Source organism: Myxine glutinosa, chromosome 1 (genome assembly GCF_964187855.1).
Source record: "Myxine glutinosa chromosome 1, kmMyxGlut1.1, whole genome shotgun sequence".
Lineage (NCBI taxonomy): Eukaryota > Metazoa > Chordata > Myxini > Myxiniformes > Myxinidae > Myxine > Myxine glutinosa.
The window spans coordinates 232,184,428-232,202,083 of NC_136261.1; the positions used below are offsets into that span (position 1 = coordinate 232,184,428).

Sequence of the window (17,656 nt, forward strand, 5' to 3'; positions counted from 1 at the left end):
TTTTGGGCGGCACGTAATCGATCAACAGTACCCTTTTTGAATGCCACAAGGTGTTGACTGTATCGTGCTGGCTGCGAACTGGCTGTGGATGCCCAGTGCTTACACTGCATTGATTCAGTCTCAGTCTCAAGGTCCGGGTGGTGAACAGATATCTCATCTCCAGTAACCAGACGTCACAAACTCCATTGGATCTCCGTTGAAGAGCTCCAGTGACTCTTTCCTGGATTACAATCTCTGGTGGTGATCTTGTGAGCTACGCACTGATCTGGGAGAAACCTCTCCATGCCAAGATGTTCATGAAAAATGATTTGCATTGCTTTAAACAGAAATGTCAAACTGTTTTTCCAAGTTCTACAACCTTGATTAGACATCATTGCATCACGTTCCGATTAGACAGCATTATGCTTTCCATAGCGTGTTTCTGGACTGGTAAAGTCCAACAACAACAACAACAACAACAACAACAGGCATTTTAAGGCCATTTTCCCTGCTAGAGCAGGGGGTAGCCTTGCTGTCCCCATGACAATCTTCTCCATTTTGCCCTATTTTCTGCATCTCCCCTTGTTAACCCCTTTCTCCCCTTGTTAACCCCCTTGCCCGTATTTCTTCTTCCACCACCTTTAGCCAAGTCTTTCTTGGTCTTCCCCATCCTCTACTTCCTTCTACATTCATTTCCATCATTCTTCTCAACCAGTCACTTTCATCCTTCCTCAAAACATGACCAAACCATCTCAACCTGTTTCTCTTCACAGCATCCATCACAGGCTCTATTCCCATCATCTTTTGCAATTCATCATTTGTCTTCCTCTCTCTCAACGATACTCCACACATCCACCGAACCATTCGCATTTCCACCCTTTCCAGCCTTCGTTGCTGCTCTACATTCATTACCCATGTCTCGCTCCCATAAATCATAACACTTCTCACACATGCAGCATACACCTTTCCCTTCAGCTTCAACGGCACTCCCCTCCTCGTCAGCACGCCACTCAGTTCCTGAACCTTCTTCCATGCACGTCTCACTCAAGCAACTGTTGTCGAGTCTGATACACCTTCTCCATTCAACATGTCTCCTAGGAAGCAATATGTTTTCACACCTTTCAGTTTCACGCCATCTCCAAGATCCAACTCAACATTTCCTTCATCTGGAGCTCCCTCTGTGCAAACCTTACACTTGAATGGAGCTGCCACACTGGTTAATGACCCTCTCAGACCACTACATTTTTGATGAACCTACTCAGCGCACATTGTACATTGAATGGAGTTCACTCCGACACCCTTCCTGCACACAGCACACGGCCACTTCCCAGTTCTTTCCACCTCACCACATGCTTTACCACTTGCCATCACCTTCGTCTTTCCGATATTCACCTTCAGACCTTTTGTCTCCATACATTCCTTCCACTTGTTCATCTTCTCCTTCAGTCCATCCATACTTTCCGCAATCAACACCAGATCATCTGCATACAACAACTCCCATGGTAAACCTTCCTTTACGTTCTGAGCCAGCACCTCCATCAAAGCTACAAATAGTAGTGGACTTGGTACCGACCCCTGATGCACTCCCACCTTCACCTCAAACTCACCACTGTTCCCGTCCTTCGTCCTTACAGCTGTGCGCGCTCTTTCGTACATTGACATCACTACTCTGATCAACCATTCCTCCACTCCTAACTTCCTGAATGTCCATGTCACTACTTCACGTGGAACCCTATCGAATGCTTTCTCCAGATCAACAAACCCAAGAAACAACTTCTTCCTCTTCTCCATGTACTTCTCCTGCAAATGCCTTACAATAAAAAGCACGTCTGGCATTCCTCTTCCTGGCATAAATCCAAACTGCATTTCGTCAATCTTCACTTTCTTCCTTATCCTCCTCTCCAGCACCCTTTCCAATACCTTCATTCCATGCTCCAATAACTTTATCGCTCGATACGAGCCACAGTCCAGAGGGTCACCTTTCCCCTTGTTTAGAGGGACGAGGGTACTCAGTTCCCAATCCACTGGAATGCGGCCTTCTTTCACCACCAGATTACAGATCTCTGTCATTCCCTTCACACCCCAACTTCCCGCTGCCTTCGACATATCTCCCACAACTCCCGTCGGCCCTGCTGCTTTTCTACTCTTCATTGCTTTTATCGCTTCCTCAACTTCCTTCTCAGTTATCTTCTCGGCCGGTCCTAAAACTGGGTTACTACACCAACTGATGCACTGGTAAAGTCCGAAGGTAATTATTCTTCCAATGGGTGTCTGATCATTGTGGTGGCCTTTCTGGGTACTTTTCATTAAATTCAGTAGCAATTGATCGATTAGAAGTGCAAGGCCGTACACTCATCAAAAACCAGCTTCACCCTCATCTTTTGATGAATTTTGCAGCCATCACTTACCTGGAAAAAAAGAACAATGTAATGAATATGGTCCGACAATGAAATCCCTTATGGTGCGTGACTTTTGAACCACACTGCTTATGGCTTACAATAACACTTTTAAACCATGAAATAGGCATACGCTTTAGGATGAAAATTGGAAAACCTTTTGAACCCTTTTCATAGATTGTAATCAATTTCATTATTTTGACAGTCAGAGGAAGCAACTCAAAAACAACAACACTATCCATAGGTTGCCAAACCCGAAGGTTCCACAGAGAGCAAGCTGTGGCAAATGTGGCCTGGGATAGAAAACTCTACAGCAACCATATTTTCTGCCATCACCATTAAAAGGAAGAAAGTGCATTAAGGGAGAATTTACAAGCTCCTTCTTTGGCATATCTGACGAAGAAATAATCCTTTATTTAAAAATATATATATATATATTTATTTGTTGGTCAGTGAGACTATGCAGGAAGATGTATTTACATTCCTCAGCATCGTTTCTTATTTCCTGTTATGACAACAACAAATTCAGACCAACTTATTTTATGTCAGCAAACACCATCAATCGCTGCCAAGGAAACAATTCATTAAAGTCATTAAGAGTAGCAGAATGATGCTACAACATCCATGAACCTGAAAGAGCATGCAGCATGTGTTTGCTTCTTTCTGCTTTATGGAAATTTCCATGTAGTACTAGTATGTATTATGAAACCATTTAAGTTGAATTTGTTATTATATCACAAATGATAAAACTATAATCTGTGACAGCAATGATTGGAGGTATGCATACTCTCCTCTGACCTATCAAGTCTGGGTTTGGATCTCGGCCAGGTTATAAACTGTCATCATGGTGTTGCGCAGGCAGCATGATACATCAACGTGTGCACTGTCCAACGATGGACGTTAAACTAAGTATCTCGTCTGTCAGTATTAAGCTCAAGATGCAATTTCCAACCTAGTTTGAGTCTTGAAAACACAGAACAGGCCACTACTACCGGCATTGCCACTCAACCTAGAAGCTTTAGAAGTATTTGTGGCAATGACAGCAGCCCCTTCAAAATGCAATTCATCCACGCATTTGTTTATGGCTCACTAGATGTAATACCAGCACTAAATGGACTCCCCGCCACCCGCCACCCACCCCATCCCCCCCCCCCCCCCCCGTCCTCAAAGAGTTGAGCTGATAAGCTGTTTCATGACCAACTGATGCAGCAGGTCGAAGTGGAAGGCTGTCTTTCACAGACTGCAACATAAGCCTGGTGCTGGCCTAACGGTTAAGATGGCTGGCTTAATATCTTAGGGTCTGGAGTTTGAGCCCCTGCCATGACGTTGAAATAACACCAGGTGGGTTGACTCAGCCTGTCATCCTTTTGATGTCGGCAAGATGACTACCAGCTTACTGATAACAGGGGGACTGCATCAGTGGCACATCTGCACTTCCAGAAATCTAACAACCAGCAGCCACGGGCTGCATATTAAGCAACAACAACAACAGACTGCAACCAAGTCAGAAGATGCACTTCAACACATTCACACACATACTTCTCCAGCTGAAACACATTCTGACAAGGTAGAGATGCCCACGACTGCCCCCATGGATATCTGCCTCACACTACAGCTAATGGCCTTGGCAGATTAGCCAGCCCAACCAAGGAGAGGAGAAAACCCATCCACAGATGCATTTTGGGCTGTTGATCTATCCGCAATGTGGAGCAGGATGTCCCTCCCACGAGATGAGAATTCCGGTAGTCTACTTTGATATTTATGAAAATGAAACCTCCTTACTGCTGTCAATTTAAACCAAATTTCCACTCACGCCAATATCCGCTTTGATCCAGAGCAACACTTTGCAAAGTACTACACAAGACAAAATTAACTAAAAGAACGGAACATCCTTAACTGCCTTCCACCCCCCGGAAAAAATAAAAAAAAAATAATTATGCTCATGTCAATTCCCTATCCAATTACTTTGGAAAAAAATAATAATAAATAAAAAAATACAAGAATTACACGTGTGTGATAATACAATGGGTCAGACCCTTGTGAGTTTATCCAGCAATCCACTTCATTCCTCCACTCCCTTGTATCCTTCAATTAGGTTACCTGTCCTCCACACATTTATTTATTATTATTATTATTATTATTATTACTAGCCGAAACCCGTGGAACATCCACGGAAGGGAGGATGTGGTGTATGGATAGAGTGTACCATTATGGATGGCATAGGGGATTTGCTTGTCCGAGTAAGAGTTAGGAAGAAAGATGAGAATGAAGAGTGCGTATATGAACAACGATCGCCGACACCGGCACAAATGCATGCCCTGGATTGTCCACTCAGTGGACGGCTTGCTTTCGCCTTCGCCTGTCCAATCAGCGGACGGCTTGCTTCGCCTTCGCCCAGCAGACGCCAATACGATGGCGTCGTAAGATGGCGTCGTATCGGCAGTTAATCGGATGCTTTTGGGCCCCAACGTCGGCTAATTCAGATTTTTCGAGTATGGCTGTACGTGATAAACAAAGAGCGCGGTTCGTAGATCGTAAATCCATTAGTGCCGTGGGAATCGGGTCACTGGGTGCGGCGTAAAATGGATAACAAAGTCGAGTCCTTACGCTATTATTATATACTGTAGATTATTATTATTAGTATCATCCCCATCTTTCCTTCCACCACCATGTATGTGTTTGTGTTCAGCTTCGAGCTCAAGTTTCAGGTAGGGCTTTGCATTTTACTATTCAGTTTCCTGTTCATCATGTTGTCTGTATAAAAATGGGTCAGGTGATATGATATTGGTGCTATATTTACTATGTACAGCCATTATTTGGAAGAAAATGTTCATGTTAAATCAGATGTTGTGGAGGCATCTTCTTCCTCACCATTGCAGTAGTTAAAATAATGGGATATTTGCTTGTCCTGTGCTCTACTAGCCTCCACCCATCTGGCATTGCAAAATGTTGCATTGTCGTGAAGTAGCAAAACACCAAGGGTCAACATTCCAAGATGACACCTGCTTATTTAGCATGCAAACAAAAGGAATCCCCAGGCTATTTAAATTCATAGTTCAATATAGCAGCAGTCTTTATTTACTGTACTACCAGTGTCAAAAGGCAAAAATGTTTCATCAACCAAATCAATCCCCTTCAACCTACCCTCACACCCCCTCCCTGGTCCTCACACCCCGGTCCTCACACTACCTCCCTCCCCGGTTGGCTGAAGGTCCTGAGCTCAAGCCCCGAACAAGCCAAAATAACACCAGGTGAGTTGATTACATCGCCACCGAAGATGGACAAAGCTTATGCTTTCACCCCTATCTATTTGTGAGAAGGATATCTCAAAAAGTTATGGACACATTCGGCAAAATTTGGTGGACAGGTTGGGTGTGTGACAAGGACGAATTGATTAGATGTTGGTGAAGATCTGGATGAGAGAAATTTAAGTGATTCTTCACCCGAGAGATTTTGCCAAAAACGATATATGGCACGATATCTCAAAAAGTTTTGGATGAGTTATGACAAAATCAGGTACATCAGTTGGGTAAGTGACAAGAACAAGCCGAATAGATATTGGTTCAGGTCCGGATACAGATCCGGCCTATCAGTGTGATACTAAGCAAACTGTTCAGCCTGGTGGAGATATACACTCTACCGAGTGCCGTTCTAGTTCAGTCTGTCATCCTTCCAAGGTCGGCAAAACGAGTACCATTCCTGGGAAAAATGAGCCATTCGAGGATCCTGCATTGGAGTGGCGGACTGTCCAGGATTGTGCCCCCAAGTCAATGAAACTACCTCGGCAGGCCAATAAACCTCATGGCGTGAGATCGATTTATCCATCCCAACGAAATTACAGTATTTCAGTGACTATGCCTTGCAATTAGATTTGTATCACAATGTGTTTGAATTACACTGGACAACAACAAATTTGGTACCGAGGTAAAGATATGTGTTGTAGACTAATTTGAGAATGCCGATTTCGAATCTGAAATCAGAACTAACCCAACATGTAAGGATTTTTAGTTACATCAAAAATTGGAAATCCAATGTCACGTATTCTCTGCTCTGGAATGACTTGCCTTCCTCTGTTCGACATGTTGACTCTCTTCCTGCCTTTAAAACCTCCCTCAAAACCTATCTCTTTCACAAGTCTTTCAAAGTCTAAGTCCTGTTTTCCCTTTGGTTTGAGGTGGGACAGAGATCGAGTATGTCTGTGTACATGTGCGGGGGAGGGAGGGGAGGAGGAGGGGGAGTACACATCTGTGGGTTTTGAATGGGGAGGGAGAGGAATAGGGCAAGAGTGAGGGTGTGTCTGTGTGTGTGTATGTTTGTGTGTGTGTGTGCGGGGTGTGTGCGTTCGCATGATAATGTAAAGCGCCATGAGGGTAGTTTACTCTGCTTGATGGGGCTATATAAGACTCCTTTATTATTATTATTATTATTATTCTAATCCAAGAGTGTTATTTTTATGGCGTAGCCCATGGGGCAAAGCCGTCTAGAACAGTGTTTGTACGTCTGTATGTATGTATGTATGTATGTATGTGTGTATGTATGCATGTATTTATGTATGTATGTCCCCGCAAATGTATACCAATCAGAGCTGAGGATCGGTCACATGACAGGGTGATGTGATTACGTCTGATGTTATTATGGCGGTACGGCGGCTGACTCTCCACACTCTGACATTTTGATTCCAATTTCGTTCAGGCTAAACATATCGTCGAACCCGTCATACATCACAATCACCACGCTCTACCTTTACGTTTTTCATTCAATGTGAAACACAAACAAACCGATTGTTAAAATGACCATCAAATATCGAAAGCATCGGTGTTACGTCTCTTGAAACAAAACGGTACGTATAGGCCTTAGACTTTATGCCTACCCTTTGGACCGCTTTGGACAAATTAAGCCCAGGTTTCTTAATACAGTAGAGTATCGTTTCAGTAGTATAGTTTTCGTAATAGTAATAATAATAATAATACAGTAAATATGACCATAACACTTTAATCCCAATGTCGTGAATACAAAGTTAATGGTTTGAAGCGGAGTATGGTTCATGAATCGATGATGAACGGTGTACGGACTAACAACCACGGAAGTAAGGAATTCGCCTCGGTTTTTTATAGCATGTTATTAACCCAACCCTTGTGGGGTATATAGATTACAGTAGATCTTCCCTCAGTTCTGCAAGTAAAACTTACCTCATGGATGTCGGGATTCCTCCAAATTTCTTTGTTTAATGTCATAAACAACATTAGCGACTGTTTAAAAAAATTAATAATATGTTTGTGGTTTATAATATTTTACAAGCCCGGCTACGCCGTTGTTAGACGTTCGGTCTTGTTTAATAGTGTATACTTCAATACTATAATATTATCATAATATATTTTAATGTCATTATATTTCAGATTGATATGAATACATGAACATGTCTGAATAGTGCAGACTGCTTTTGCTATGTATGTGGCAAGTATACGCCTTGTACCCAACGGAAAAAAACATAACCAATCATCTCAAGGTCGCATTCAAGCACTGAACATGCACTGAACAAGTCCACAAGATACTTTCGCTGAGAGCATCCACAAGTCAACACTGCATAGAAGCATGCTGTATAAAATATAGCCACAGCCAGAAATTATTTACAATTGTATGGAATGGTAGGGATCAACAGATTTCTAGGGTATCAGTCTGGCCTTTAGTGTAGCTCTGCGATAATTGTCCTCTTTGTGACCAATTTCCATGAAGAGCACCTTTTGGAAACTCAATGGTTGATGTTTAAGGAAAGGGGTGGGGGGGGAGTGCTCCCTTGAGTTTAAGGAAGGTTTTAAGGAAAACTTATGGAATATCTTCTCTCCCAGTCAAAGCTGCAGTGTCCCAAGGCAGATTTTGGGCACAATCCTATTCCTAATCTTCTTCAACAATCTCTCTGTCTCTCTGGAAAATACTCTTTCGCTTTACTGATGACTCCACCCTCTGCCATAACATCTCAATCTAGCAGCCTATTCCCCCTCTACAAACCTTAATAGAATGACGAGCCGGTCAAATATTTGGAATATGCCTTTCAATCCTGCCAAATCTCACTCTCACTCTCACTCTCTCCCCGAAAAGACGGTTTGGCAAACCCACCCATCTACTTTCTTAACAATCTTCTTGAAAAAGTTCAGTCACTCAAACCTTTGGGCCTCAATATCAGCCACAACGTTTCTTGGGCAAATCACATTTTAAAGTTGGCCTCCAAAGCCAGTCTCCAACTGGGCATCCTCCATCATGCAAATTATTTCCTTGCCAAATCTGAATTTTTATCCACATACAAGGCCTTCAACCACAGCGTATTGGAGTACTGCTCTCCCCGCTGGGTTAGCACCCCTGCCTCCGACCTAACTCAGCTTGACGCTGTGGAAACCAAGGCCATCAAAGATCATTGGAATCTCCCATGATGAAGCTGCATTTCTGGGCCTGTCATTTTCACATTGCAGACAGGTCAGTCTCTCCTTCTTCTACCACCTCATTTCTAGTCTTCCAACCTTTGCTCTTTCCGTACATTGTTCCTCACCCCGAGGTTTCTGCAGGGTGGACGAAGTCTGACAGCAACCCCTTTCTGGTGAAATTCCCAAAATCCAGTCTCACTGGTTACCTCCACTCATTCCTTCCTCGTATTTCTCACCCTTGGAATCAAATTCCGCATTATTTTCAATCTAATTCTTCCCCCCGCCCCCATCCCCGAGCTTTCCAAGACAACTGTTCACCACCATCTCAGGTTCTTAGGTTCACCAGCAACAAAAAATATTGGGGATAGAAAATTCCAATGCAATCTTTCAACAAAGCAGAAGGGAGGGTGGTTGAAGGAAAAAAGCCAAAGGAGAGCAGCAATACCTCGTACAAGAGGTAGACAGAGAAAAGCACCAGGCTGGCATTGTAGATGATCATGGCGTTTTTTAGGTCAAAGGGTTTCCTGTTCTCCATGAGCCGTGGTCCAAGGTTCTTTACGAAGTACACATAAAATATGAGTACGAAGCCTTGTTCAAATGGCGAGTTCATGAATAGCCATCCATCCACACGTGGGTCTGCAGGGTCAAGACAATGTCCATCATTTGGAGCGCAAATAAGTGTTTTTAAACCTTTAATATTATATATAACTGAATAAATTGTATCCATTTGTAACACATCCCGATCCCCTCTTCCCATGAAAGGAAACTGGTTTAACTCTACTCTTCCTTCCCTACATGGTATACATATCATAGAGTGACACCTTTTCTACATCAACAGTCTCAAAATATTGTTCCCAATATTTGTTCAGCACTCTTTTCTTCTAGTAAGGGCATTTTATGAGATATTTCACAAATCTGTTAACTAAATTGTTACCAAAACATTTCTTCACCAATATGTTTGTAAAGGTGTGTAATAACATGTGTTAAAATGTTGAAGTTCAACTCCCGTGGGAAACCCAGAAAAAAAGCTGTTGAATTCGGGTACTGAAAAATTATTTTCGAGAATTTTTTTTTTTTTAATCGGCCCTTAAGTAACTTATGAGGGGTCAAATAAGGGTTTTTCATGATTCTGAGTTGATTGTTAACATTTATCCAAGATATTAACATTGATCCAAGATAAGACTTCAGCAGGTGAAAACCACCCAACCTTGGAATGACGGGTAGATTTGCCTGCTTTATTATATTCACAGCCTTCAGCCAAATCGGAAGATCAAAGGTCACTATAGCGACCCCAGCGTGCCGTATGCACTCTTTCAGAGTGGTGAAGATGGTGTTGAGGTCATTAGGGTCTCCTTCAATAACTGGGAGGAACTCGATCTGTGTGCTCTGCTTTGCATCATTAGCATGGATTCTCTTCATCCAGCCATTCCAGTTGGAGTGTGGGAACTCAGGATCGTTGGCTTTGATCACCCACCCCGCTGCCCAGAGTGTGTCACCTGGAGTGAGGAGTGGCTGATCATGAGCCAGGGAGGAGGAAAGCTCAGCGAGGGGGAGAAACATGATCGCGTTCGTTCCTATCTGTTTCCTGTTCGTAAATGGAATAATCTTTACTTCAGTTCCTCTCAGGATCTTAGCTTTGTCGAGTGCCTTCAACTTCACCCGGGGGAAAGCTGCTGTTGTCTGTGGATCTGGCAAAGGTGGTGCCGGAGAGGTGACTTCGATCCAACCCATTGAGTGAAAGGGAGTGTTTCCGTGAATAGAGACAATGTTTAAATCTATATTGTCTCCAACAAACTGAGTGACTGCATTGTTTGTTTCCCCAACCTCCATAAAGACCACCTGATCATTACTTGACAATTCACTTTCACTGGCTGGCACTTTGGCTGTCATCACTGATTGATCCTCAAGCGCAGCATCAACCGCAACCTCATCATTGATCTGTTCATCGGTTTCCTCCACAATGGTGTCAAGAGTGCCAGAAGTATCTGGAACATCATCTCCACTCCTACTATTAAGGAAGCAGTATTTGTAGTTTTGTGTCTCCGTGTAAGACTCAGTGTATCCCAGCCGGTGGAACTTGTTGAGCATCCATTTTGACCCAAATCTATGATCAAGTTGTATGGCAAGCCCCATTTGGTGTGGCAATACTCCAGACCGAGGTCGACAGGCCTTAATAAAATTCTGCCCCCAAACGGCAACTCTTTCGTTTGTCTTGACAATCGGTCTCAAGAACATCTGAAGGCTTGCAGGAACAAGTGTCAGCTGACTATCGATGTCAGTCATACTGTGTGTGGTGGGGTATGACTTTGGACCTAAATCAATCAAGGCAATATCATTGGATATGAACTTGAGTGCCGTCTTTATGATCTGAGTCTTCTCATCTCCATGGTCAAGATTAGCATGATGCTCTCGCAGAATATTGTCGGTGCCATCTTTGAGACAGAGTACATCTGCCCTTCTTTCCTGTGTTGTGAAATACAAGGTGTCTTCGTATTTCTCTAGAAGTTTTATCTTTAGCCAATGCTTTGAATAAGAAAGGCTCTTCTCTGGTGACTGATCAAACTCCTGCAGCTTTTCATGGACTTGGTCCATGTTCATTACCCCATGCTCTAATTCTGAGTCTAACCATTCGCAGAATTCAATAAAAACTGCCTCTCGCTCCTCATCAATACTCCTCTGTCCTCTCTTCCTTTTTCCTTCCTCATCAGTCTTGGACAAACTGTCACCTCTCGCAAACATAAGTTTGCATCGCAAATGGTACAGTGTTTCTTCTGCTACCAAGTCGTTGATCCCTTCCAGGCGTCCAGTGACTTCAGTGCCCCAGTCATCCCCGCGACTCCGTGCTGTCTTCAGCAAGCTTGCCTTCAGTGTATCTGCAGTCAAATTATCTGGCACTCTGTATTTCTTTCTAGCTTGTGCTGGATTATTTTTGTAGAGCTGGGCTGGTTGGTTGCAAAGAATGCATACATCCTTATACAGGAGGTCAACTGACTGTGATCTTCTAGAACTGCAGCCAGTTGATGAACTGAACTCACAAGTAGTGCGTCTTCTCTTCAACTTTGATGACTCTTTCTCTGCCTTTGATGCTTGAGCTGACTTCTTGGTGGTTGCAACAAAGTTGTTGTACAGATCATTTTTACACTTCTGGTGGTACCTCAGTTTTCCTTCCTTTTGAGCCTCCTTCATACGTTCCACAACAGTAACATTTTCGACAGTTTCTGCTTGTTTCAATAAAGTTGAGTATCCCTTTGGAGTTGCCTGTATGAGCCTTTCAGCTGGTGTATCCGAGCGTGCACAGATGAAGCAATTGAGCACAGGTGGAGTAACGTCTTCATCCATATTGCTAGACTCCATGTCCTGCAAAGTAGAAAATGAGATATATTTAGAAATTATTTTTCCACAAAGGAGTGTCTGTGGTGAAATATAAATGTTAACAATCAACTCAGAATCATGAAAAACCCTTATTTGACCCCTCATAAGTTACTTAAGGGCCGATTTAAAAAAATAAAAATTCTCGAAAATAATTTTTCGGTACCCAAATTCAACAGCTTTTTTTCTGAGTTTCCCACGGGAGTTGACCTTCAACATTTTAACACATGTTATTACACACCTTTACAAACATATTGGTGAAGAAATTTTTTGGTAACAATTTAGTTAACAGATTTTCATATGTTTCCCTTACTATTCAAATAAACCTAGAAATGTCACAAATACACCCGTGATCATAAATAATGATGTCGAAAATTTTTCTTGTATACCTATGGAAGTTGTCACAGTGCATACAAGAGGCCCTCTACATCAATATGTACGAGACATTGAAGGTCTTTTGACACCACCATATCCCCTATGCATTCCCCTCAACCTCCCAACCTATTTTCCCTTTAGCCCCTTTAGCCCCTTCACTTTGGTGTCTCAAATTTTCCACTTCCAACCTCCACCCAAGTTTTATAAATCTAGCCTCTAAACATATAAAGGAATAAAAAAAGACGAGAAGCAAATACATATAAATTAGAGTTCATCAAACATGACACCACACGTAGTTACTTAAATTTTTTTTAAAATAATGATTTTAACAAGCGTTAAAAAATGTGAAAGTTTAGTGCTATTGAAGAAGTCCAGAAGTAATCCCAAACATCACTCTTAGTGAAAATAGTCCCAAACTCATACTCCACCCAATTAGACTTCTTTTTTTTATTGAAGTGCTGCAAAACTGGGGGTTCTTGGAAGTATGATGAATTTGTGTTGTACAGTGTTGAAACATATACAGTGGAACCTTGACTTACGAGTTTAATTCGTTCCGTGACCGAGCTCGTAACTCAAATTGCTCGTATCTCAAATCAAATTTCCCCATTAAAATGCATTGAAATGCTATTAATCCGTTCCAGCCCGCCAAAAACCACACCAATTTTTTTTTAAATATACAGTATATATAAAAATATCTCGCGCTTTATATTTCACCTGTATGCAGCATACAAGTTGGCAGGATGGCCTGGACTGGAGGTACGCACACTTGACTCTAAAGTCTAAACTGTCCAGCCTGGGTTTGAATCCCGACCCAGCTATAACCTGTCATGGGTGAATCACAGGCAGGGTGATTCATCAATGTGTGTACCGCTAAACTGGGCGCCCCGTTTGCGTCCCATTAGTTGTTGGATGTTAAGGATCTCACCGTGTTTTCCACAAAGAGAAGGCGAGCTATCGCCGGCACTCTGAACAAGTTGTGGCCTGGCATGGCATGAACATGAAAACATGAACATGAACATGAAATGTTCGACATGAACATGAAATTTTCCGAAATAAACAAAATGCGAAAACTAAAATGCATCGCTATACGACAGAGATACGTACTGTACTTGAACGGCAAGATAACCACGTGACCAGAACCTACCTGGCGGCGTGAACTCGAAATAACCAAAATGCGAAAACTAAAATGCATCGCTATACGACAGAGATACGTACTGTACTTGAACGGCAAGATAACCACGTGACCAGAACCTACCTGGCGGCGTAAACTCGAAATAACCAAAATGCGAAAACTAAAATGCATCGCTATACGACAGAGATACGTACTGTACTTGAACGGCAAGATAACCACGTGACCAGAACCCACCTGGCGGCGTGAACTCGAAATAACCAAAATGCGAAAACAAAAACGCAGCGCTATACGACAGAGATACGTACTGTACTTGAACGGCAAGATAACCACGTGACCAGAACCCACCTGGCGGCGTGAACTCGAAATAACCAAAATGCGAAAACAAAAACGCAGCGCTATACGACAGAGATACGTACTGTACTTGAACGGCAAGATAACCACGTGACCGGGTGGCGAAAGCTCGTAACTCGGATCTCGGCTCGCATCTCAAAGCAATAAACTGCCGGAGCGACGGCTCGTATCTCGAAAAACTCGTAAGTTGGGGCACTCGTAAGTCAAGGTTCCACTGTAATTAAATTTCAATAAAGGTTTATTAAAGAGGTTTAAAGGCGTATAAATAAAAAAATTCTGGGTTTTACTGCCATTTTCCCAGTGTCAATTACACCACCCTATCTGACACGTTACATTAGTTCTTCGTGCCTTTTGTTTGTGTCCATTATTACATCCTTAAAAACAACAAGTTTCCTGTTTGGAATGATTTTCAATTTTGGTCGACTACCAGGCAGGCAGACAGGGTATTTTTTTTTAAATCTCACTCCTCTTTGCGCATGTGCGATTAGGATGAATCCAGAGACAAAGTGCGTCAAAACAAAAGACTTGTTTTCCTATTCATGTTCCGATTTGTGCTCAAAATACAACATTAAATTTAAATAGGTTGTTCCTCTATCATAAACTGACAATACAGATAAACAAACGGACATAAGCCAATTGCTTAACCCCTCTTTTCACTTCACACGCACGAGGAAAAAAAAAAAAAACCGAAGGAAGAGGGGTGAATGAAGAGAAGAAAATAAGAAGAAAGAACAAGCAAACAAGGAGATGTGACAGCTTACCAGCATTTTTCATCAAATTATGGTAAGCATCAACAACCGATGTCACCAACTCCATGGCAAGAAACGTTCTGAAGATACCGTCTCACAGATGGCCCTGAAGGAAACACAAGACATTTGCTTTAAAATTTGCAATAGCAGTTAAATCCCAAAAATCAACATGATACACTTTCATATCACTATCCCAAGTACGACTTGGCAATAAGTGGGTTATTATAAAGAAAATAAATAAAATAAATCTATCTAAAACAAAAATCACTGCTATTTTCCAAAGTTCCATTGGAAGCACCATACCGCCCTCCCTCCTCCACCCACCTGCACGCAGGCTCAGAGGCTTCCGCGTGCCTCCGTCGTTCCAACCTGACTGATGTTTGTTTTGGCCTTTACTCTCCGTCCTTTTGTTCCGACGAAAGGTAAAGTCCGAAACATCAGCCATTTATGTTCTTTCACAGTGAATAACTTTTATTCTCTTAACTAGTCCGTGGGCTGAGTAGGGTTTACATGCACCCCCCCACCACCCCACCCCCACAACTTAACTTCCTGGGTATGTCCATGTACCCCCCACCCTAGGGGTTAGGAAAAACCATGTTAACAGAAAAAAAACTAATTCCCAAGGTACCTCCCACGCATATTTTGATGTTACCCCCCGTGTCAGTGATTTCCGAAAATTAGGGGTAGGCGAAATTCAAATGGCCATAACGTTTTACCTAGTCATCCTATGGTTGCATATGACGCCTCAAAATGTTTGTCCTGGGACACTCTTTACAATGATATGTGTTATATGCAAATGAGGTCACTAATGAGGTCACCAGAGGTCAAACTATGAGGGAATGAGTTTTTTTTGTGAAAATGGTTCCAGTGAAGGGAAATGTTATCTCTGCAGCATACAATGACATTCTAGACGATTGTGTGCTTCCAACTTTATGGCAACAGTTTGGGGAAGGCCCTTTCCTGTTTCAGCATGACAATGCCCCCGTGCATAAATTCATAACAATATATATATATATATATATATATATATATATATATATATATATATATATATATATATATACATGTATATTGTTATGAATTTTGGGGTAGGGGAATATCTAGATTTAGGTAGATCTGCATATGTAGGTGTCCGGCTGTCGTGATAGGGAACCTCACCTGTAATAAGTTCTGTGTTTAGCCCGGTTTGTCGGATCAAGTGTGTACCTGTGATCATACAAGGATGATCGTGTGATAAATAGTTCTCGGGACTAAGATAATTCCCCTGTGTGTCAGACCTGGTGATCATACCTGTGCCCCTTATGGCAACGCACTCTTGTAGACATTATATAGGCCCATTAGTGCACCACATTAATTAAATCCCCACCTTACAATGACCGACCATAAGAACTGACTGGAAAGACAAGCAGGCAGCGGCCGCGCAGTGGTACATCATGGCTTTCACACATTGACCAGGCAGGCTGGGAGCCACGCCCAGGAGAACTAGTGATTGGCCAGGGGAGGGGCGAGCAACAAACACCACACCGATTGGCAGAGTAGGGGAGGACGTGCGATTGGTCAAATGAAGGGCAGAGAGCTTCTCCGTGATTGGGGGTGAGAAAGGTAAAGGAGCGACACACTGATTGGCCACCAACCGATGAGACCACGGCCAATCAGTGCAGAAGGCACAAACGAATGACCAACAAGCTACGCACTGGTTGGAGGGCAAGCGCCGGTGACGAAAAAGGGCGCGAAAGGCGGCAAGTAAGCGGCGCACTGGTTGGAGGGGAAGCGAGCTTACGTGAGGTGTGCGGGATCCCGATTTAGGAACATTATTTATTTACCATCGCGTCCATTGTTCTCGGGTCCGTAATAAATAGTCCTTTTGTACATTGTATATTCTGTTTTTGGTTTGATTTATTGATTTCAGGTTGAAGACGCCTGCGGCCGTGAAGGTAAGTCAGCACTGTTCATTCCGTCTCGCGTATCGGCTGCCATTGGATTGAATAAACGCCTCCATTACAGCTCGATTCCATCCGTGGTGGACACTCGGTCTTAACTGAGCCAGCCACACGACAATATATATTATATATATATATATATATATATATATATATATATATATATATATATATATATGTATATACACACATGTGTGGGAGCGTACGCTGGATCAGTGCGTCGCTGCGTCCTTAGACAACTCTTCAGCACCATCCCGACACACACCAGTGTGTGCTATGGAATGAGGTGTTTGTATGGTGGCTGGAGTGATATGAAAGCTATGTGTATTTATTTCTCTGTCACAGAGAAAGTGCCTTCACGGTCACGGTAGAAAAGGTGAGGGGGAGAGGGGAGTTAGCAAAGAGAATGATATGCAATGAGAATGATTGGTTATGATGGCCGGAGACTCTTAACCTGAGCCAGATTTAAAAATTTAAGCTGCGAAATTTAATCTTAGCAGAGGTTCTGACGACTAAAAAGCGTTAATTTGTTCTCCGCGTGTCTACGGATTTCTCCAGGTGGACAGCACAGATGAAGTACACCAAACACAAAAACGGCAAACAAAAAGATTTACCTTTAAATAGTCTTCTATGAATGTGAAAATCAAGAGTGCCATAGGCCATAAACTTCCTGATAACATTGCGTATGGTAGACACAGGAACATCAAAGTCTCTGGAGATGGACTTGTAGCCTTGAGATTGACCATGCTTGGCAACAATCTTGTGTCTGACCTCCTCAGACAATTCTCTTAGTCTAGTAGGAAGACTAGGTCCCCCTGCACCCCCCGGAGATATACTTCTAATCAGTGTTTCTAGATTGGAAAAAATGTGTAGAAAATGACTAGCTATGGCCCCAAGCTAAAATAATGTCCCACATACCATTTTTATGCAAATTACTGCTGCCATTATC

At 42.7% G+C, this 17,656-nt stretch overlaps 1 protein-coding gene across 6 annotated transcripts in view; it reads right to left on the bottom strand.

Moving 5' to 3' along the window:
* The window catches only part of ELOVL7 (ELOVL fatty acid elongase 7), a 119,030-nt gene that overhangs the window by 13,057 nt on the left and 88,317 nt on the right, over nucleotides 1-17,656 (bottom strand). For all 6 annotated transcript variants that reach the window (XM_078784975.1, XM_078784979.1, XM_078784980.1 and 3 more), the window contains 2 exons: nucleotides 14,780-14,873; nucleotides 9,237-9,427 (listed from right to left, as the gene is read on the bottom strand). In XM_078784975.1, coding sequence (XP_078641101.1) covers nucleotides 9,237-9,427; nucleotides 14,780-14,834 — 246 coding nt within the window. In that variant the 5' untranslated portion in view covers nucleotides 14,835-14,873. The remainder of the gene's footprint in view (nucleotides 1-9,236; nucleotides 9,428-14,779; nucleotides 14,874-17,656) is intronic.